Below are 23,123 nucleotides of genomic sequence, written 5' to 3'. Positions count from 1 at the left end.
GGCTGACCTTCCTATCACCCCTCTCTGTATTGCTTCCTGGACCCTGGCTCTTGCTTCTCAGTCTTCTGTTCATCACTGTGCAGTGCCCTTCTCCTGGCCCCTCCTCAACTTCCATCCCCTTCTTCGCTCAATTGTCACTCTCCTCAGAAGACCTTTGCTGACCGTCTTGACTAGGTTCATTCCCCACTCCCCTGCACTTGCTTAAAGTACCCCTCACAGCCCGACCACCACGTTCTATGCTTCCCCACCAAACTGGACTCCTCAAGGGCCCCCCTCTAGCATGCAGCCCACATTTTGGATGTGCTGAATGAATGCTGACCCTGAGTCAGGAAACCTTTGTGAGTTGGGTCACCTCAGCGTGTCCCTGCCGTCTCTGGACTCCGGTTCCACAAGAATCTGCAAAATGAGCAGGTTGTGTAAATGATGAGCATAAAGCCTCTTGGAGCCCCGGCGTTCTGAGCTGTCACCACCTGTTTTGAGCACTGACTGTATAGAAATCGAAGCTGATTCCTGTTGTGTGTGCAATGCCCCAGCAACGTCTGCAGTAGGCACTATTATTAGAGGAGGTTTGGCAACTTGCCCAGGGTCCTGCCAGCACTGTGGTGGAGCCTGGGTCAGGGCGGGCAGACTGGCTCCAGCATCCGGCTCTGCACTGTCACACTAGATGGCCAGAGCAACCTGCATGTCCACCTTACCCCTGGGACCACTTTCTGCAGCTGGAGGCAGGCTACCAGAGTCCACGTCCCCATCCACCCACATGTGTGACCATGGCCCAGAAGAGGGTGGCCCCAATCTTTGACCCAGGTGAGGGTGAGGGAGCCAGAGGATGCCTCTTTCTCATCTTCACCTTGTTCTTTCTCGTACCCTTCCCTTTTGCTTCTGCCATGGTTATTCATGTCAGCTCTCTCTCCTGTCCTCCTTGGCTGTGTGTGCAGAGCTAGGAGCTCTCTGCAGGGCTGTGCAGGATAGACAGAGAGGTGTGAGACCCATTTTCTGTCCATCATCACCTCATAGCTTCATGGGGAAGGAAGAGACTCTAGAACCTATGATGCAGGACCTCAGGGGTAGGTAGGCAGGGGGCACTTACCCAGACCTTAAAGGATACCCTGTCTGAGAAGGAGCCAGAACCCATATCAGAAAAGGGGTCTTCCCCTATCGTTCTGAACCTGTGTGGGTCTCGGGGGAACACCCCGACTGTGCTCCTCATCAGGGGCTCAGCCAGGGGACCTTCCTCGGGCCATGTGTGTCTGGTGGGAGTGTGTGCTGGTTTGCCATTGCTTCCTCTTCAGAGAGGTGAGCTGCAGCTCTGCAGCTGTGGGCAGGTTGTTGCTGTCAGCACTGCTCTCTGCTGGACTTGGTTGGGTCCCCGGCAGGGTTCGCCCCCTTTCCGGCAGCATCTTAGCATCTTCCTGTGCCCACCCTGGGTTGGGGAACGGCCCTGATGTGTGGAGTAACCAGTTGGCACTTCCACCTGCCGTTTCTTCCAAACCCATTTCCTTCTTGGTGTCTGGTGTCGTTGGTGGAGTCCTTCTCAGGGTCCTGAGAAGCCAGGAGCCAGGCAGACTGCAGGCCTGGTTTACCTAGCAAAAGAACCTTTAGATATTGGAGAAAGGAAAATAGGAGAGCAGAGAAAAAGGCCGAGGCCCAGCAGATCTATCAGCCCAGGCAAGCCTGAGGAGGGAGGGTGTTAGGTTTGAACAGCCATGGGGCAGCCTGGGCTGGTCACCTCTCAAGTCTAGAGGGACAGACACAGGAACCAACACCATGCCACCCTCCTGCCTTGGCCTGTGGGTGTAGGCTTTGAGGAGGAGGGCCACACTGCTTCCAGTCCTCTGAACAGAGGGCGTTTCACTCAGGTGGGCTCAGAGCCTTCAGCCCAGAGGTAAAGGGAGACAGCGGACCAGACAGTCGGGATCAGATCATTATATAGGACTTGCAGGCTGGTTCAGACCACTACCTTTGGCCAAAATGGTCAACAGATGACAAGTATCCTCGGCTCTGGGTGTCCTTGCCGACCCAGGCCCAGGACAGATCCCCACAGAGGGTGACTTGCTTTGCTGTGGACATTGGGTGTTTCAGCTGTAGCAGGAGTCTCTCTCTGGATCCTTGGCCTTTGGGACCAGGAGACCATGCATTGGTCATGCAGCTCGAGAGGGTGACCTGTGCTGCTTTGTTGGCCCAGCACTGGTCCACTCTGGTCCTGCAGGGGCCCTTTGCAGACTCTTCCGCCAGGGCAGTGGATTCTGCCACCCAGCCCTCATGGCAGGACAAAGGGCACAGTGTCTTGTTGGTGTTGGGTGCCCTCCGGAGGCCAATGCCACTACAGTGGAACTACCTGTGGCCAGTAAGTCTTTCAGGCAGGGTCCAGAGTGCAGCAGCTGGACAGTTAGCAGAGGGCAGAGCCCTTGGGCCATTCTCCCTTTCCCAGCTCTAAGTGGGTCCTCACTATGCACTCAGTGGGTCCTCAGCTTGTTCTTCCTGCCCTCCTTCTGCAGGTGTGCAGCAGGAGGGGCACCTGGGTGAGCCGGACCCATGGTCAGGGACTGTGTCTCTCAAGGTCATCTGGACATCCTGGACGCCCCCACTCACACACACCACATGGCTGGCAGCAGCTTCCCACACCCTCCTCCATGCTGTGTGTGAGGGTTGTTTTCCTGCCGCAGCCTCTGGCCCAGAGGAGTTTGCTGCAGAGTCGGAGCTGCTGCACAAGCAGGGGGGAGGGGGAAGGAGGGAATGGAGAAGCCTCCTTCAGCCACTGCTGGTACCCAGCTTCCTCTTGGTCTGACTGGTGGTGCTCCCCTGGGGGAGTCCCACCCAGCAAGCCCCGGAGCTACAGACATGTTGGGCTCCCTGGCCAGGACCAGCATGGAGGGCTCTGCAGACAGGGGATTGTGCTGTCTGCTGACAGAGCTTGGCTCTCTTGCCTGGTGGCCTTGCCTTCTGGGAGGGCTGGAACTTGAACCACCCTATCTGTGGTCCCACTATCTGGCCAGACCCCAGCAGCCGGTCCTTCTTCCAGTGTGTATGCAGGGCCTATCCTCTGCTGCCTCGGTTTCTTGCAGCTGAAGTGGCCACGGCGGCGGCGGCACTATTTGGGAGGGTGGTGGAGGAATGCTGCTTACTGAGGGAGGGCCCATGTCGCTGGGATGTCAGGTCCTCACCAGCTGCCTGCCCTCCACTCGCCTGCAGCCTGTTTGCAGGGCGAGCCCAGGGCAGCTGTCCACTGACCCCACAGAGCACAGGCATGCCCGCCAGCGCAGTTCACGCCTCATCTCTTTTATTTTTAGTGATCCCAGAAGGTGTTGGTAGGAATTGCAGCTGGTAGTTAGTTTTGGTCTCCCCACCCCTTCTTAAATATGTTTCTTGCTGAGAAAACCCGATGGTCAACACTGTGGAGGTCTGGGGAGGGAGTGTGTGGGCCCAGTTCTGAGGACTGTGACCTTCAGCACAGCCTCTGTAAAAGCAATGAGAACCCCTGCTCGCTCACTCCTGGGGTGGTTTTAAGGATAAAATCAGGTAGTGTACACGGAAATGCTTGACAAATGGAAATGTTCTCCTTCCAAGTCTGCAAGGAAGGAAAAGGCAGTGAGTGATCTTGCAGTCTCTCTGAGCTCCTTGTGACTTCTATTGGCTTATATTCGATTACTTAAAGCACTGTGGTTGGTCTGCAATGCTCATTTGTGTCCATGCTTTACCTAATATTATTTCACACACACATGCACACATACACACAACACACATAGAAACTCACCCTCTGCCAGCGAGTCAGTTCCAACTCACAGTGATGCTCTGTAGGATTTCTGAGATGGAACCTTTATGAGAGCAGACAGCCTTTTCGTTCTCTCTCCAAGCAGCCAGTGATTTTGAACTGTACACTTTGTGGTTAGTTGAACCACCGACATTGCAGTTCAAGCTGACCTTATGGTCCAAGTGCTTGTCCTACAGCTCCACACCAAGACTCCTATCCATATTCCAGTTTCCATACATTGGTATGTTGCTGTTGTCAAGTTGGGTGACTTCGACTTATAGGGCCCCTGTTGTTGTTGTTATTCAGTGCCGTCGAGTCGGATCTGACCCATAGCAACCCTGAACAGGGTTTCTGAGGCTGTAAATCTTTATGGGAGCAGAAAGCCTCGTCTTTCACCCACGGAGCAACTGGTAGTTTCGAACTGCTGACCTTGCGGTTCACAGCCCGATTCGTAACCACTACGCTACCAGAGCTCCTTATAGGGCTGTAAATTTTTGTGGGGGCAGCATGCCTCATTTTTTCTCCTAAGGATCAGCTGGTGGGCTTGAACCACTGACCTTGTGGTTTTGTAGTCTAGTGCTTATCCAACAGAGCCACTGTGCCCTGATCTGCATAGTATGTCTACCTTTTAATATTTATGCTTCTGATCAATTCTGTTTATTGCAGAACATGTATTATTCTATTGTATATGTTGGTCTATTATGGTTTTTGCTTTTTAAAATAATACTTCATGAGTATTTAAAAAAATTGAGATAGAGTTCAGCTACTATAAAATTCACCCTTTTGAAAGTGGGGTTTAGTAACATTCACAAAGCGGTGTAACTATTACCACTAACTCCAGAACAGTTTCCTTATGAGATTTTGAAAAGAAGATTTTGCCTTTAAGTATATTTCTGAAGTGAAATTGCTAGGCCAAAGGATTAAAATTACTTTGTAGCTGTTGTTACATCTTACCAGATTTTTTTATAATAGAAATTTTGCAATAGTATGTTTACATTAACAGTAGTACTTCAACTTTGCATGGGATGGTACTGTTTCCTTTGTCTTAGCCCATTTGGTAGGCTGTAGAGGCTTTTTGGAGATGCTGGTATGGCGCTGTAGGATAAAGCACTAGACTGCTAATCACAAACTGGAAGGTTGCTGTGTGTCAGTTCTGACCCATAGTGACCCTGTATAGGGTTTCTGAGAAATGGCTGGTGAGTTTGAACTGCTGCCCTTGCGGATCAAACCACCTTTGCAGTCCGGCACATTAACCTTTAGCACCACACCAGGACTCCCAACAACAACATTTAGCAGAGGCTTCTGAACACCTCTTCTCACCCGCCATGGGATACTACCCCATGAGTTTTTGAGGGGCAGCAGGATTGGAGGGCACCCCTCCCTCATGATCTTGGATGTGCTCTGGACTTAAAAATGATAAGACCAAGTGACTGGGGGTCTTTTTTGGTTTTCCTGGGAAAACTGGACCATCCACACTGTGGTGGGGTGGTGGTGCTTTTTTTCCTCCCCTTGTTTATACAGGGGTGGGTTTTAACCCCTCCATTTTCAACCTAGAAGAGTAGGCTAGGAGCCAGTATCAATTATTTTCAGGAGAAATCAGCCCACCTAATGCCCACTTGGAGTCCTGGTGCGGCACTGTGGGTTAATGTGTCAGACTGCAAAATGGTTTGAACTGCAAGATCGGCAGTTCAAGCTCACCAGCTGCTCCTTGGAAACCCCATACAGGGTCACTATAGGTTGGAATCGACTGGACGACACTTAACAACAACAATGCCCACTTAAAGGATGTCCTACCACAAACACCTCTGTAAGTCCCATAAAGTCATTATGCCCCAAATAAAACCCACTGCTTTGGAGTTGCTTCTGATGCACAGTCACCCTCAAAGACAGAGTAGAACTGCCTTGGGGGTTTTCAAAACTGTCACATCTTTCTCTTGCAGAGCAGCTGGTGGGGTCTAACCGCCTTCCTTTTGATTTGCAGCGATTTGCAGCCGACTATTTCACTGTTGTGCTAATTCCTGCCACTGTGTGTGGCAGCCTCTGCCAGGAAGCTCCAGGCCTCATCTGGCCGCTGCACTTAAGCTCTGAAAAGACAGGGTTAATAGAGAAAAAGATCCAAGACCATACATCTATGGGCTGTGTTAAAACAGGCAGTCGCTCCTCTTAAGCTGGAAATGAAGAAATCAAGGAAGCCCTCTTCTGCACAGCGGGTAGTAAACCTATGGGATGCATTCTCCTCACAACTGAGATGGGATAAAAATAGGAAAAGGGCCACTCAGGGATTTGCGAAGCTAATGAATAGTAAGTAGATAACAGGGCTTTTAAGGACTCTGCTGCTTTCCTGGGGCTCTCCATCAAAAATTCATCTCTTCTCAAAGCTTTCAACAGCCTCGTTATACTCTTACATCTACTGTAATTCACTGATTCTAAGACACACCTCTGTTCATGTTTGAACATCTCTGATGTCGGCTTTGTCTCATCATCGAGGGGGGTAACATCTTGGAATTGGCAGCCCTTTTCTGGTTGGCAGTTATAAACTAATGGGATGTTTACCATTGCTGGCGTTTTAGATGTGGTGAACACTAGTATTTATTTATCTTCAGCTTTCTTCCCTTTCTCAGTCCCAGTCCTGCCCTCCCCCATCCCACTGGATATTCATCAGCACTTGCGACTCAGCACGTTTAGAAATGAAACCATGTCTGCATGTTTCTCACAAAATGCCCCCTCCTGTTTCTGACTTCTGTGTTCTGAGTGGCCTGTCTGCTTTCCCCCTCAGCCCCTGTGATGTGGAAAGTTGTTGTTAGGTGCTGTCGTGACCCACATGTGACAGAGTAGAGCTGCCCTGTGGGGTTTTCCAGTTTGTACTCTTGAACTAAGGAGTTATGGTAACATACTGGTTACGAGTCGGGCTGCTAATCTCACGGTCCGCAGTTTGAAACTACCAGCCAACCATTCCGCAGGAGAAAGATGAGGCTTTCTGCTTCTGTAAAGATTTACAGCCTCAGAAACCCTATACAGGGTCGCTATGAGTTGGAACCGACTCCATGGCACATGACCACCACCCCCACTCTTGAACTGCTTGCACCCCCAGGGCTCTGAACCAGTATTTATGGGTGTTCCACGTGCTTGTTCTAACCCTGTGTGTTCATTTATTCCCCATCCTCACAAGGGTGGTACATAGATGATTCCTGTTTTGTATGTGAAGTGGAGACCCTCGCCCGGATTGGCAGGGTTAATAGGTGGCAGAGCCAGGCTGTGCACTGGGCAGCCTGCTTGGATGTCTGTACCAGGACTGAGATCCCAGCTGCTTTCAGGAAGCCCATTGGAGTCTAGGTTGTTTTTATTCATCCAGTAAATGCCGTCTGCATTTTCACTGCTGGTTCAGGTGCTCTTGCCTTGTGACTTCCCACAGCTGCTGCAGGGCTGCTCCTTGGTCCCATTACCGCCACCCTCCTCCGTGTTCATCCTGCAGACCGCCTGCAGCACCTCTCCTGGCTCCACGGCCCTGCTTGAGAACATGCGTCTCAAAACAACTGTGCTGAGATACCATTCACATACCAAGAAACTCACCTGAAGTGCCCAATTCTGTGGGATTTAGTAGCTCTGCAGACTTGAGTTGCAGCCATCCACAGTCACTTTTAGAGTGTTGTCATCAGCCCACAGAGAAGCCCAGCAGCAGATGGTTAACTGTGCTTGACTGCTAACTGTCACCTTAGCCAGCACCCCGGGTCCCCTCACCACTACAACTAGTCTGCTTTCTGTCTCTCTGGATTTACCTATTCTGGACGTTTCATATAAATGTCATCCTCTTTTCACTCAGCATGTTTTCAGGCGTGTTTTAAGCCACGTTGTGGCAGGCGTCTGTGCTTTTTATTATCAGAGATTAGTCTATTATATGGCGGTCTCACACTTAGTGTGTCCTTGGATCATCAGGTGATAGACATTGGAGTTGTTTGTACCTTGGGCCTTACATGCATCAGTGAAGCCGTGAACATTCATGTAGTTGTGTTTATTCTGCCCCTAGGTATATTCTCTCCAGTGTGTACCTGGAAGTGGTACTGCTGGGTCCTGTGGGAACTCTGTGTCTACCTGGTTAAGTCCAGGAACTTTTAGCTCTCAAGGTCCTTCCCATCTGCTTTGGATTTCCGATGCTCTGAGTCATAAACTGGCTGCTTCTGTTAGGTGTGGCTCCCCTCAGCCATCTGAACCCAGGAGCACCCCACGCTTGCTTGCTTCTGATCTCTGGCTCAAGTTGTTTGTTTGGAGAGTGAACATATTTACATATTCAGCATATTTCCATATTCAACACATTTACATATTCGGCCCCTACAAATAGTTCTTGGAGCCACACACTGTCTTTTTTAAGATCTGAATTAGGTACTCATTTAAAAATCTCGTACACATTAATCCTCACTTCTACCTTCTGAGAAATGGGAAGATTGAACCACATTTCTATTCAGCACCACCAGACTGCAGCTGAGGGATTTAACTGTGGTACTGCCCCAGTGCTCCTGAGACTTTCTTTGTCTCTGGTCAATTTTGGAGTCCCTGACCTTTGATGTAGACTCTTGTCAGCATCTGGAGAAAAACCCAGCTCAGCTTGCTCTCCCACCACGCGACTTCATACCTACAAGCAGTGCCATCCAGCAACACACCAGGTTTAACATGCTGATAACTCGTTGTTAAATGCTGGTGAGTTGGTTCCAACTTATAGCAACCCTGTATAGGGTTTCCCAAGAGCACCTGGTGGATTTGAACCACCGACCTTGTTGTTAGCAGTCTGGTGCTTATTCTACAACAGCATACCAGGTGGATTGTAGCAGTTTAAATGGGAATAAACCAGTGTCGAGTGGATTCAAACTCATGGGACTCACTGTGAGTAGGGAGTGCCCTGCAGGGTGCTGAATGGCTAGTTTTTCAGAAGTCGCCCTGAATGGCTAGTTTTTCAGAAGTCGCCCACCCAGCCTTGCATCTGAGATGCCTCCGGGTAGACCCAGACTCCAATCCTTCAGTTAGCAGTCAAGCATGTTAGCTCTCCGTACCACCCAAGTCATCTTCAGCTCAGGATGACCTGATGTGTAACAGAGAGAAACTGTCTGGTCCTGCGCCTTCTTCATGGGCTTTAATATATTTGAGCCCATTGTCATGTGGCCATTGTGACAATTGCTGACCCTGTACTTTACCAAATGTGATTCTGTTTTCTAGGGATTGGCCTTTCCTGTTGCCATGTCCAATGGAAGCAAGACCAAGTTTCTACTAGGGAGGCATGTGGCCCTGGTGTAAGAATTGTAGGCTCTGGGCCAACTGCTTGGGTTTTCATCTTCTTTTTACCCCTTTACTAGCTGTGTGACCTGGGGCAAGTTATCTAACTTCTCTGAACCTCAATTTCCTTATGTTTTAAAATGGAGGTAATAACTGTTAGGGTTCAGTGCTGCCGCGTTGGTTCCACCTCATAGTGACATCTTGTACAACAGAACCAAACACTGTTCCTGCACCGTCTGCACAATTGTGTTTGAGCCCATTGTTACAGCCCCTGTGTCAGTCCATCTCATTGGGGGTCTTCCTCTCTTCCGCTGACCCTCCACTTTATCAAGCTTGATGCCCTTCTCCAGGGACTGGTTCCTTCTGGTAACATGTCTGAAGTATGTGAGACCAAGTCTCAGCATCCTCACTTCTAAGAAACATTCTGACTGTATTTCCTGGAAGACAGATTTGTTTATTCTTCTTGCAGGGTATGGTATATTCAATATTCCTTACCCACACCACAATTCAAATAAATCAGTTTTTCTTCAGCCTTCTTTATTCATTGTCTAACTGTCGCATATAAGGTGATTAAAAATACCATGGCTTGGGTCAGGTGCACTCTAGTCCTCAAAGTGACATTTTTCTTCTTTAATGCTTTCAAGAGGTCTTTTGCAGTAGATTTTCCCAATGCAATATTTTGTTTGATTTTCTGACTGCTGCTTCCATGAGTGTTGATTCTGGATCCAAGTAAATGGAATTCTTGACAACTTCCATCTTTTTCCTGTTTTATCTTGATGTTGCTTATCTTTGATCTTCATCAGGAAGTGCTTCAAGTCCTCTCTGCATGTTGCCGGTTGTTAATAAGTCTTTCTCCAATCCTGATGCTATCTTCTCCACCCCCACCCCCCACCCTCAGGTCTCAGAGGGGCTGCCTTGATAAGTAACCCCCACTCCCCACTATTAGTCATTTGCTTACTTTTTCCTTCCCTCCCTTCAGTGTCAGCTGAAGCAGGGACCTCACCTGTCCCTTCAGCAGAAATGGACTTAGAAGCCAAGTGATTGGCCAAGTTCACACAGCAGGTAGTGGCAAGCAGAGTCCAGCGTGAGCCCTGAGTGTCATGCTGTGACCTCTTACAGTGACCAGTGCCAGGTGGAGCTGTCCATGAAGGGTCGCTGTGGGCGCTCTGACCCACCACCCCACACAGGTCCTTGAAGGTCCCCTCAGTGCAGCTCAGAGGCCTCCTTCTCTCCTCAGCTGGTGGAGGCCTGCTCTTGGCCCTGGGTGTGGAGTGAGGGCCTTGGTGCATGTGGGAAACCTACACAACTGCTCTCTCTTCCTGCCCAGGCCGCACCAGTTTCTACGAGGAGTATGGCGTCATCCGTGACGTCCTGCAGAACCACTTGACCGAGATCCTCACCCTGGTGGCCATGGAGCTGCCCCTCAACATCAGTGACACGGGGGCCGTGCTGCAGCACAAGCTGCAGACCTTCCAGGCTCTGCGGGGCCTGCAGAGAGGCAGCGCTGTGGTGGGCCAGTACCAGGCTTACAGCGAGCAGGTGCGCAGGGAGCTGCAGAAGCCAGCCAACTTCCAGAGTCTGACTCCAACCTTTGCAGGTATGCACCTTTGCAGGAGCCCTGAGTTTGGGTGGGAAGGGACCCGAGGCAGGGATTTCTATAAGGGGCTTAGTGGTCAGTGTGAGATGCCTTTCCTAACGTGTGTCTGGTTTCTAACAGCTAGAGACACTGGGTTCCCTGCTGGCTTCTCAGGGTGAGGGGCATTCCAATGGTGTGTCCACATCAGCCTCCGTTAGTCAGAATCACAGATACTCTCTGGGGCTGGCCGTTACGCTCCATTGGGCAGACCACAGGCTGGCCAGGCAGAAGGTGCCAGAACATCAGGAGAGGCCCAAGGGGAGGCTATAACAGTAGCGATTTACAGAGCATACACTGTACCAAACACTGCCACACATTATCTCAGGTAATCACATGCACACAGAGCTACCGTTGTATCCCATTTTGTAGATGAGGAAAAGTGAGGTTCAGTGAAGTTATGAAAATGTGTCACAGTTGTGCACTGAGGCCATGAGACAGCAGGTTTGGCAGGTGGATCTAGAGTGCGTTCCGAGGCTGGCAGAACCACCCTGCTTCTGCTTCTTTACCCTGCAGTCTGTGGGCCCCCCATTAATATCTCTTGGTACCTACATGCAGCTTGGGCACATGCACATCCTAAGTGCTCCACAGACAGGAGGGAACCCCCACCCCCACCCCATCTCTGTAGGATCGCTTAACCTGCTTCCATGATGAGACTTCTCCTTTAGAGCGTCCAGACTGGTGATGCTCAGCCCAGCCCTGTCTCTGTGCGCTGTGGACTGGGACTTTCTGAGGTTCCTTGAGGGAGGTGGGTGTCAGAGTGATATGAAGGCACAGATAGGAAGAAGCTTCTATAGAATGGGGGTGGGGTGGAGGTGGTAAAAGGTAAAGGGATGAGTAGAGAGCACACCAGTTGCTGTTGAGTAAATTCTGGCTCATGACAACCCAGTGTCTGTCAGAGAAGAACTCTGCTCCACAGGGTTTTTAGTAGCTGATTTTTTGGATGTGGATTGCCATACCTTTCCTCTGAGGCTTGTCCAGGTGGACTTTAGCTCTTAACTTTTAGTTAGCGGCCAAACGCATTAACTGTTTGCATCTGAGGGACTCTGAGTACAGGGCAAGGGACTCTCAGATGGCAGTGGGGTACCCAGAGGAGGGACTCAGGGGCACAGAGAAAGGCAGTAAGTACCCTTGTTTTCTGTACCCTCAGGTGTCCTCGTTCATATTGACAACCTTCGTTGGGAAGGTGTTCCTTTCATCCTGATGTCCGGCAAAGCTTTGGATGAGAGAGTTAGCTATGTGCGGGTCCTGTTCAAGAACCAGGCGTACTGTGTCCAGAGTGGGAAGCACTGGGCCACGGGCCAGAGCCAGTGCCTGCCCCGGCAGGTCATCTTCTACATTGGGCATGGTGACTTGGGCAGCCCTGCTGTGCTGGTCAGCCGGAATCTGCCCAGGCTGGCACTGCCTGCTGACGGCTGGAAGGAGGTGGAAGCCCGGCCTGGACTCCGCCTCTTCGGCCATCCTCTGTCCGATTTCTACACTTACAGCCCTGTGAGGGAGCGGGACGCCTACTCCACCCTCATCTCACACATCTTCCACGGCCGCAAGGACTCCTTCATCACCACGGAGAACCTGCTGGCCTCCTGGTACTTCTGGACGCCTCTGCTGGACAGTCTGGCCCTTGAGGTCCCACGCCCCTATCCGGGAGGGGCCGAGAGTGGACAATTGTTGGACTTTGGGTTCAGTGGCGGTCAGCTCTCCTTTTCCCAGCAGCAGCTGGAGCAGCTGGTGTCTAGGCCTGGCACAGCCCCGATGCCCAGTGACTTCCGGGTCCTCAGGGCCACATACCGCGAGAACCCACTGGTCCTGTCTTGGTCTGCAGAGCTGATCGCTAAGCTGGCCAGCGACATTGAAGTCTTGGCCCTGCGAGCAGTGCAGCGCTTTGGCAAGTTCCACCTTGCGCTCTCCGGTGGCTCAAGCCCCGTGGCGCTGTTCCAGCAGCTGGCCCTGCAGCACTTTGGCTTCCCCTGGGCCCACACGCATCTGTGGCTGGTGGACGAGCGCTGTGTCCCACCCACAGACTCAGAGTCCAACTTCCAGAGCCTGCAGGACCACCTGCTACAGCACATCCGCGTCCCCTACTTCAACCTCCACCCCATGCCTGTGTCCCTGCACCAGCGGCTCTGCGCCGTGGAAGACCAGGGCACTCAGCTCTACGCCCAGGAGATCACTGCCCAGGTGGCCAACAGAAGCTTTGATCTGGTGCTGCTGGGCATGGGCAATGATGGGCACACGGCCTCACTCTTCCCCCAGTCGCCCACTGGCCTGGATGGTGAGCAGATGGTTGTGTTGACCACGAGCCCCACTGGACCACACCAGCGCATGAGCCTCAGTCTGCCCCTCATCAACCGGGCCAAGAAGGTTGCTGTCCTGGTCATCGGCAGGATGAAGCACGAAATCGCCATGCTGGTGAGCCGTGTGGGTCATGAGCCCAAGAAGTGGCCCATCTCCGGTGTCCTGCCAACTTCAGGCCAGATGGTGTGGTACATGGACTATGAGGCGTTTCTGGGGTGATGGCATGTGTGCCCTCTGTTGCTGACATCTGAGCCTGCTCTCCCCTGTGCTCCTCCCTCCCTTGCAGACACCTACCCCCTCGACTGCCCCCTGTATCTGGTGCCCAGAGCCAGATCCTCAAAGAGAGAAGGATCAGGCCCGATCCTAATCTCTTTGATCATCAGTGCCTGATAGTTGTGGTGGGGAGACCCGGAAAAAAGGATCAAATGGAATCCCTGCTCCTGGAAAGTTTCAAATCCAGTTTGGGAGAGCAAACCTTACAAAATGACTTATAACTGCCAGTTACACATTAACAGCCACCAGCACAAAACAAGGTCTTATGAAAGTCTGAGGGGCCAAGGATAATCAGGGAGTACTCCCTGGAGGACTAGCTCCTGTGAAACAGAAGAACACAAGGTGGGAAAGGAGGGAGCTCAGCCTCCGCGCCTCAGCTGCCCAGCCCTGCTCCCCCTGTTTCCTTTCCTGGTGACTGCCTCTACCTGCTCAGTCTCTCTGGACCCCTCTCTCCATCCGGACTGTGGAGGTCTGCCTAGTCCCCTCCTTGCTGTCCTTTGGAAACAGCACAGAGACTCTCTGTCTGTGACCACTCCTCACTTCAGGAAGACAGATGAAGGCTGAAAACAGCTCCACAGCTCTAGATGCTTGATGTTGCAGAGCTTCCAGCCAGGCTAAAGCTGTGGTTTGGAGCACCCTTTCTGTGTGGGGTTCCAACTCTTTCAGGGAGGATCCCTGCTCTCCTCCCTAACACTTTCCTCTGGCCAGACTCTGGGAGACACACTAGATGCAGGTGGTGGGGCAATTCTAGGGACACCCCTCTCCCCCCTTTAAGAGGACCATTTCCATCTCAGGGGCCTGCCAGGTAGATGTTTCGGGGCTTAGCCTCTCTTCCCAGGAAGTTCACTGAACCCACTTGTATCCTGATGGTGGTGTGAAGGGACGCTAAGCCCTGAGCCAACTCAGATTGTGTGTGGGGGAAGGGCAGGGGGGCTGCAGCTCACAGATACCTGGTACCCTGTTTTCAACTCCTTTGTGGCCAACTCTTCTCAACTCTACCTCTCAGCGGTGACATCTGAGCCAGTCCACCTCTTGATATTGGCCCCATCTACTGCCGCCCCTGACACCACTAGTGCACTCTTGCTTTAGGAGGCAATTAGTATGTGCAGGTGGCTTCTGGTAGATGCAGGTTGAGGGCTGTGCTCTGGAGCCATGAGCCAGCCGTGCCTGCTTTTCTGAAAGCTCTAAGGGGGGGTCTCTGAAATCTTAACAAAACCCTAAATGTCTTGGGATACAGTTACTTTTTATTTCAACTACCCACATAGTGTGGTCCCCTCTTAGGTTTTGAATACTGTGCAGGAATACGCACTTTCTGTGGCTCTAGTCCCCTGTTGAAGGAGCTCTGGTAGCGTAGCGGTTACGAATCAGGCTGCGAACCGCAAGGTCAGAAGTTCGAGACTGCCAGCTGTACTGCGGGAGAAAGATGAAGCTTCCGCTCCTGTAAAGATTTACAGCCTCAGAAACCCTGTACCAGGGTCACTATGGGTCAGAACCGACTCCATGGCACACAGCCACAGTCCCATGTTGAGTTACAGAATGCATCAGGCAAATGTACACTTTGTGTGCCCCACAGAATTTGAGAGGAAAGGACTCCCAAATCTCTCTCTGATTTTTGACTGTTTATACTTCCTACAAGAATATGGATGGAAAAGAAGGTCCTGCTTCCATTTGAGATGTTTGCATGTGAAAGGTATGAGCCAGGGACTCTTATATGAAAGGCACTCTTGTTCAAATTCTGCTTACTCTGGCCTCCAGTGACCAGTCCAAACAGAACACCTCTCTTTATACCAAGAGAGCAGACCTCGCTAGGATAGAACCAGAGTGTCTAAACCTGAGAATCCTCCTCCCTGTTTGTGGTCGGCATTTGAACTTACTTCACCTCTCACCATGAACACAGATGATTGCTGCGCCAGTTTCCACCTCTGGCCACATGGGGGCACTCTCACACCATTCCTGACCAGTTGACTGAGTGCCGTTAGGGTATTTGTGTTTCTGTTTTCCTCCCTGGGTCCTTGGCCCCAAGCACGTCCCTATCTGTTCTTCTTCCTCTGTGCTTGAAACATCAGACCGAAGGGACTTCATGGGCCCAGGCCTCACTGCAGGGCAAGGGTGAGCAAGCTCTTGATGTCACCATTTAGGAATCACGGTGAGTCATGTTGGGTCTAAGTGGATGTCCTGTTCTTACTGAGGAGAGTGACTGTCTCAAAGTGTGCCCTTTATCTGAGGGGAGTGTGGGGATGGGGTGAGGACAAGGGGTGCCAAAGGCTTCCTTTCAGAATCTGGTGTTTTAGAAAACTCACAGGAAGAAGTCCCAAGTGGGAGACATTGTCAGTGTTCCCCTGCTCCCTTCTAGAAAGGAGGGAGGGCCCTCAGAACAGGGCTGGGTTCAAACTTAGGAACAGGATACCAACAGGCTACTCACGTTACACCAGGAGGCTGTGTTCCCATTGGTGTGTAAATCTGTGTCTCAAACAAAAGTTTCTTAAAGGGCTTTTTACCCTCAGAACCTGGGCTCTCCTGTTTCCCATTTAGAGAAGGAAAGAAAATATAATCCATTCAACTGAGTTGGTATGTAGTTTGAGCAGTGCTGCTCTCAACAGTTAAGTGCCCGGCTGCTAACCAAGACAGATCGGTGGTTCAAACCCAGCCTGATGATTTGTTTCCGTAAAAATGACTAAAACCCAAACACATTGCTATGGAGTTGATTCTGACTCAGCAACCCTGTGGGGACAGAGTAGGACTGTCCCCACAGGACTCCCAAGGCCACAAATCCTTCCGGAATTAGATTTCTCCCTTAAAGTGACTGGTGGGTTCAAATCTCTGATCTTTCAGTTAGCAGCTGAGCACTTTAACCATTGGGCCACCAGGATTCCTTCCATAAAGATTGCATACTAGAAAACCCTTTGTCTACTGTTAAGTGCCGTCGGGTCAGTTCGGACTCAGTGACCCTGTATAGGGTTTCTGAGGAGCAGCTGGTAGGTTTGAACCACAGACCTTATGATTTGACTTGATGGCATTCAACAAGAACAATCAGCTGATGCTCAGGCCCCCAGTGGAAGACCCTGAGCCTTTGGTTCCTACCTGTGACTCTCACCCAAGGCTCCTCCTACCAGGCTGTGCAGGGCCGCTCAGTGGGGAGGGGTCTCAGAGCTGGAGCCTCTCAGTTCCCAATGCTGCTAGCTCGGCACCAGTTCACCCACGGGAGTGGAGGCTAGGTAGATGACGAAGGACCTGTCATCAGGGACCTGAAACACACCTGAGTGTGCTTTTATAGAGGGGCCAGTAGGGGCCAGCCTCAATACCAAACCTTTCATGTGACACCATCTTTTTTACACTTGTGGGGAGGTGGGTTCCTTTCTGAGGAGTTTGAAACTGAAGCTTGGATCTACTGACCAGTAAGGAGCCACACTTAGCAGGCAGGTCCTGGGGAGTAGGAGCTGCCCTAGGTCTTCAGTGCACAACCAGGAGAGGCTTCCTGTGAGGAGCCGCGTGCGTGCACATTTGTGTCTCTGCGTGGTAGAAGTCTCTTTGGGGAACCTCGTCAGTTAATGAGTATCTCGAGTACCAGAAGCAGTGCTATTCCTTGTGAGGAAAGAATCAGGGACTCTCCAGGTTGCTGTAGGCTGCCTTTTGGGTTGAATATAGGGACAGATGTTCCCACTGTCTGCAAGTTAAAGCACCCTCATCCTGTTGCTTTTCCCATTGGCTTCTCATTTCTCTAGACTTGTAACACTTTATTCCTGTTCTCCAAATTAACAGCACAATTGTATTTCACAAACTCAGCATGGTTGGGAATATTCCCTCAAGTGTTTTCATTCCCAAACCCTCAGGGCTGGGACTGATCCCTATTCTGGGTCTACTTCTTACCTCATTTGCTTTTCTTCTTTCTAGTCCTTAACATGGGGGGGTGCCGGTGGAACAGCCCAGGGAGCATGCTGGGTGGTTATGATGCAAAGCAGAGCTTCTGTAAATCCTGGAGAGGTTATTTCCTAGAATCTAGTGTGATAGGAAAAAGCAAAGTTTCTTTCTGAAAATATCTGCAGCTTCATATAGCAGCCCGTTTGTCACAGCTGTACCCAGCTTTTGCCGTGAGCATGCAGACGTCAGTCCAGTGGTGGAGAGACTGCTGGCAGAGACTCAAGGTTAGGAATGGTCACAGGGCAGGCCACTGGTGAAAAGACCTTCAGGGGGAGAGAAGATGCTGCCTCTACAGTCACCAGGACTGTGGCCCATGGAGACCACCCACCCTGGCCAAGCCCCCTGCAGAGCCGAAGAACCTGTCTGTTCAGTTGCTTCCTTGATTGCGTTGTGGCTCTGTGCTTAGTGGCACAGGTACTGAGATGCCAGTTACTTCATTCAAGTGATGTTTGTTCAAGGAGAAGGTGGTTCCTTCTGCTTCATCTGAGGGGACAACTGAGTGGCCTGCTCACTCTAGCGTTGTATTGTCAATACCACTGGTCAGTGCTGCTTGGCCCAGGCCTGTAGTCCCTGAACTGCTTCCCTTAGCCCGTTCATAGCCCTGCCTCTACTCCTATATACCCAGCTCCTGCCAAGGGCTGTGGAGACACTAGCCTGTGCTCTGTGTTCCTTTTGCTGCAGTGTGTGGAGCCACCGTAGAATGTGCACGTCGCACTTCCTGCCCTTCATATTCAGGAGGGGACTCCTGCCTCCTCACGTGCTTCAGGCTTCCCAACTTTAAAAGCATGTATTCCCAGGATTAGGCAAGTGGGAGCCCAAGTCAGCCTCGGTTCCTGGCAGCCCTGCGGGAGCAGATGTCCTCCAAGCACATGCATAGGCTCAACTTCCTCCGAATCTCACCCATCCTCTCCAAACAGCTCAGGGTGCATGAGAGGAACCAGGATTCCTCAGCTCACTGCCAAGCAAGGTGCAAACCTCTGATGCTGTCACCAGCACAAGATAGAAACAGCAAGAGATCTGGGGCTGCGTTTCTGAAATTACAGCAACCATGGGGAAAGGGATCCCTTGGATTAAACTTCCTCACCAGACAGCCTTCTGGAGTGTGTCTGTTTGCAAAGCAGGTCACTGGGTGTGTGCTTGTCGCCAAAGGAAGGGATTTTGAATATTTGACTAAGTATATGGTTTTGTTGTTGTTTTTTAATTCCCCCAGGATGATCTATGTTTAAAGACCCTACTTGATGCAGGTGTTTGAAGGGAGAGCTCTGCATCCTTTCTGTCTTTGTCTTGTGGGGCGGTGCAGACGCATTTCCATTTGCTGAAAGCTGTGGAGAGTACATTTATGTGACTGTTAGTTGAAAGCAGAATCATGATCAGGCATGACAAGCATTTGTCAGCTGGAGTCCTTAGGCACACCCCCACAGAAGTCCAGAAGGGTCAGTTATAAAGCCTCAGGACCATGGAGTTGATTCTAGACATGTGGTGACCCTGTGTGTGCTCCATAGGGTTTTCAATGGCTCGTTTTTCTAGAACATCAAGCCTTTTTTTTAAAGCACCGCTGGATGGATTTAAATCTTCAACCGCCACAGCTTTCTCCCACTGAGAAGCCGATGGGCACGAACCACCCACCTTTCCAGTTAGCAGCCGAGTTCTTGAACCACTGTGCCACCAGGGTCTCCTAGAAAGCCTCATGAGGTATAAAAGTAGGAGAGCAAAGAGCCTGGATTAACTGGCCACCCAGAGCCCAGTTGTGTCCTGTTCAGTAGGATGTGGCGTCTCTAGCCCATCCCCCTGTCCCAGTTCTGTCCGTTTGGGAGATCCAAGGGGAAAGCAGACACCCGAGACACCTGCCTGAGTGAAGAGTTCAGTTTACAGTGACTCAGGGTGTACTGTGTGCAGATGATTATTTCCAGCAAGAGACCTAGGCTGGGGGTGAGGGGGTATAGCCTACACTCATCACATGCATTCTCTGTCCCTGCTGGGAAGGCCAGAGTACTGTACTCCTGACCGGCTGGGAGACAGAACCGTCTCTTCCCTGGGGCCTGGGGGGAGAGTGGACATGAAAGTCACTCTCTGCCAGGACAGCAAGGATTGGTCATGCTTTCTTTCAGAGACACTGCAGTGATTTTTATGGAAACACTGGAAATTTTAACATGCCTCATGATGAGACTCATTCAGAACAAAGTTTTAAAAAATGCCTTTTGTATGTTACATGGAAAATTTATTTTTAAACCATAAAACTGTTTTACCAAATAAAACTTTTACCAAAAATGCATGCTCTGAAGCTTCCTTGGAGAGCTAGGGTCGAGCGGCGTGTGTACTTCATAATCCTGCCATAGGTATTCTTGAAGGAAGGGCAAGGCACAGTCGGCCCTGGAGTGGGGTCCTAAGTTGCCCATGTGGGTATGTGTGGGCAAACAGGCTGGATGAGGGTCCTATGCGAGAGGTGGGGGTGCATTGACTAGGTCTCATGCAGTCAGAACAGTTGTCTACCAGCCTTCCTGGCACCCACTAGATGTGGAAGGATCCCATGCCGAGGGGAGCAGCTTAGAAATGGGAGGAAACTTCTTTGAAAGCAGCATCTCCTTATGCAACTGCTGGTTTTCTCTTCTGGTCTCTGCCTGCCTCCTACCTCTGACCTGGATCATGTTTCCAGGAAGCTACAAAGTTGGGGGGTGGGATGTCAAATTGCAGGATACTGGAGGTACAGAGATCCACAGGTTGTCACAGAATAGTACCCAGAACCCAACCAATGTGTTGGAATCACACATCCAGAAGAAATGAGAGGTAGGTAGGTACCACCATCATGAAGCACCATCAGGGTCCTGGGGCAGAAGGGAAGGCCCTTGAGTGCCCTACAGGCAAGATGTACCAGGCATGGCTTCTTAGAGCTGGGGTAAACACTAGCTGGCTCCTGCTACCCTGGGCTGATGGCTGAGGGGTCTGCAGTCCTCACAGAATCATGATGAGGTGTGAGCTCGGCCCCTGAAGACTTGAGACAGTAGGTCCCAGCTTGGTGTCAGCGAAGGCAGCTAGAGGGATGCTTACCTTTCCCCTTTGGGGGACACCCCTTATCTTAAGGAAGTTACAATGTACTTTGCCCTCGGTTGTGTGTTTTGAGGTTCTGACTGCAGGGATGGGGCATGTATGTGACCTAGGCCTGGACGATCAAGGATGTTAAGTTCCCTTGTCCGCAATAGGTCAAATCAGGGTGAGTCCAAGAACTTGGGCTGACGCTACTATTTCACTGGACCTCAACCTGGACATTGTACCCCTAGAGCTTCACACGGGGAGCCTGGGAATGAACCTCCCAGGGGAGAGACCAGGTCCAGAGATACCCATTCTGGAGGTGCCACCCAAAGGTCTGCAGTGCATGAATGAATGAATGCCAATGGGGTTGGCTGCCACAAGGGTGGGGAGAAGAGGGGACTGTGAGATTGTCCAGGTATTAGCATCAGTGGGTCGTCTGTTATAGCGACCCTCCGCACAACAGAACAAACAGTGCCTGGTCCTGTGCCAGCCTCACAATGATTGTTCTCTTAGGGCACATAGTCACTGCCTCTGTGTCAATCCATCTCATTGAAGGTCGTCCTTTTCTTCACTGACCCTCTATTTTATCTAATCTGATATCCTTTTCCAAAGACTGTTCTCTCCTGACCACATGTCCCAAGTATGTGAGACAAAGTCTCTCCATCTTCACTTGTAAAGAGCATTCTGGCTGCATTTTCTTCCAAGACAGATTTGTTTGTTCTTCTGGCAGTTCACGGTACTTTTAATATTCTTCTCCAACATCATAATTCAAATGCATCGATTCTTCTAAGGTCTTTTTATTATTGTCCAACTTTCACGTGCATATGAAGCTACTGAAAACACCATGACTTACTTGGGTCAGGCACACCTTAGTCCTCAAACTGATGACTATGCTCTTTTAACACTTGTAAAGAGGTCTTTTGCAACAGATTTGTCCAGTGCAATACATCATTTGATTTCTTGACTGCTACTTCCATACTGTTGATTGTGAATCCAAATAAAATGAACTGTTTTGCAACTTCAATCTTTTTTCCTTTTATCATGATGTTATTTATTGGTCCACTTGTGAGTTTTATTTGCTTTGCTTTGAATTGTTATCCACACTGTGTATTCTTTGATCTTCATCAGCGTGTGCTTCAAGTCCTTTTTGCTTTCAGTAAGCAATACTGTGTCATCTGCATATCGTAGGTTATTGATAAGCCTTTATCCAATCCTGATACCACATTGTTCTTCATGTAGTCCAGCTTCTCAGATTTGAAAGATATTTTTTAAATGTTTTCATCAAAAAACAAAACAACAAAAAAAAAACTGCCAGAAATTCAAGCCAGATTCAGAAGAGGACATGGAATGAGGGATATCATTACTGACATCAGATAGATCTTAGCTGAAAGTAGAGACTATCAAAAAGATGTTTACTTGTGCTTTATTGACTATGCAAAGGCATTCGAATGGCGAGATCATCACAAATCATGGATACCATAATTTGGGTGTTCATAGACTGGGTATTACAGAACACTTCATTGTTCTCATGAGGAATTTGTACATAGAACAAGAGGCAATTGCTTAAACAGAACAAGGGAACACTGAATGGTTAAAAATCAGGAAAGGTGTATGCCAGGGTTGTATTCTTTCACCATATTTTTCCAATCTGTGTGCTAAACAAATCATTTGAGAAGCTGGATTATATGATGAAGAACATGGCATCAGGATTGGAGGAAAACTAACAACCTGTGATATGCAAATGATACAACCTTGCTTACTGATGAAAATCAAAGACAGTGTAGAAAAGTATATAAATGAATGTAGAACGTAAGATCATTTATAGTCCGACTGCCCAAACATTAGCAATAATAACACTAGATGAGCATCTTTTGTAACCTACATACAAACGGAAAAGATGGAAAATATATTTTATACAATCGCTATCCTTTTCTTGAACCTATTTTTCATTTTAATACCATTTTAATAGTTTCAACTGAAGGGATGGCTGAACTTCAAATAAATATGCTGTCACCCAATAAATACTATCAAAAACATGTCTTTAAGGTTAGAAATGCATCAAAAAAAGTACAAAGAGGCTGCAGTCCTTAATGCTGTGAGGTTGTTTTCTTCTTCTTCCTCTTCTTCTTCTTCCTCTTCCTCCTCCTCCTCCTCTTCCTTCTTCCTTTTCCTTCTTCCTTCTTCTTCCACTTTAACTCAATGTTTCAACTTTGATTTGGGGAGTCTACTGACTTTAACTAGGAGCTCTGGTAGTGTAGTGGTTATGAGTCGGGCTGCTAACCTCAAGGTCAACAGTTCAAAACTAGCAGCCGTTCCTTGGGAGAAAGATGAGGTTTTCTGCTCCCATAAAGATTTATAGCCTCAGAAACCCACAGCACACTACCACAGCCACCACTACTGACTTTGATGCTGACCCTTACACGACTTTCCATTGTTCACCTCCCCACACTAGTTTTTTTTTTTTAATGTATATTGTGAATTATGTGATAGTTTACATGGAAGAACATTAGCTTTACATACAGCCTATCATATATCGTTTCATTGCCATGGTTAGAATCCCCTCTATGCATCATCAAACAACCAAAGGGTGTACCCTGCAAGCCTACCCTCCAGTCATCAGCACACAGCCCCTCTCCCTCTCTGGGTCTAGAGTTCCAAGCCACTCCCTCTCTCCACATCATCATCTCTGGCATCACTGCTTCTCTGGGTAGGGTCCCGCTCTCTGCTCTTCTCCCTTGGTGGTTCCAGGGACCTCTGTTCCTGGACTGCAAAGTCAGTCCCACTCTAGGTTTTTGCAAGTTGTATTATTTTAGGGGAAATAGTGGTTCATGGTAGAATTTTCCCCTTCCATGTGGAAGAGCCAAGTTCAATTCCCAGCTAACGTATCTCACGCACAGCACCAGCCCATCTGTTGGTGGATGTTGTGTGTTGTTATGACCCTGGGTATGTTTCAGTAGGGCTTCCAGA

General features: G+C 49.9%; 1 protein-coding gene across 1 annotated transcript in view; it reads left to right on the top strand.

Annotated features, from left to right (window-relative positions):
- H6PD (hexose-6-phosphate dehydrogenase (glucose 1-dehydrogenase)) overlaps positions 1–13,157 on the top strand; it is a 29,927-nt gene extending 16,770 nt beyond the window's left edge. Inside the window, exons 6-7 of the mRNA XM_006873116.1 lie at positions 10,338–10,607; positions 11,794–13,157. Coding sequence (XP_006873178.1) covers positions 10,338–10,607; positions 11,794–13,157 — 1,634 coding nt within the window. The remainder of the gene's footprint in view (positions 1–10,337; positions 10,608–11,793) is intronic.
- The last annotated feature ends 9,966 nt before the right edge of the window (positions 13,158–23,123 follow it).

The sequence above is a fragment of the Chrysochloris asiatica genome, unplaced genomic scaffold, assembly GCF_000296735.1.
Source record: "Chrysochloris asiatica unplaced genomic scaffold, ChrAsi1.0 scaffold00223, whole genome shotgun sequence".
NCBI lineage: Eukaryota > Metazoa > Chordata > Mammalia > Afrosoricida > Chrysochloridae > Chrysochloris > Chrysochloris asiatica.
The sequence above is the reverse complement of the archived record's forward strand: the minus strand, read 5'-3'. Positions and strand labels throughout refer to the sequence as shown.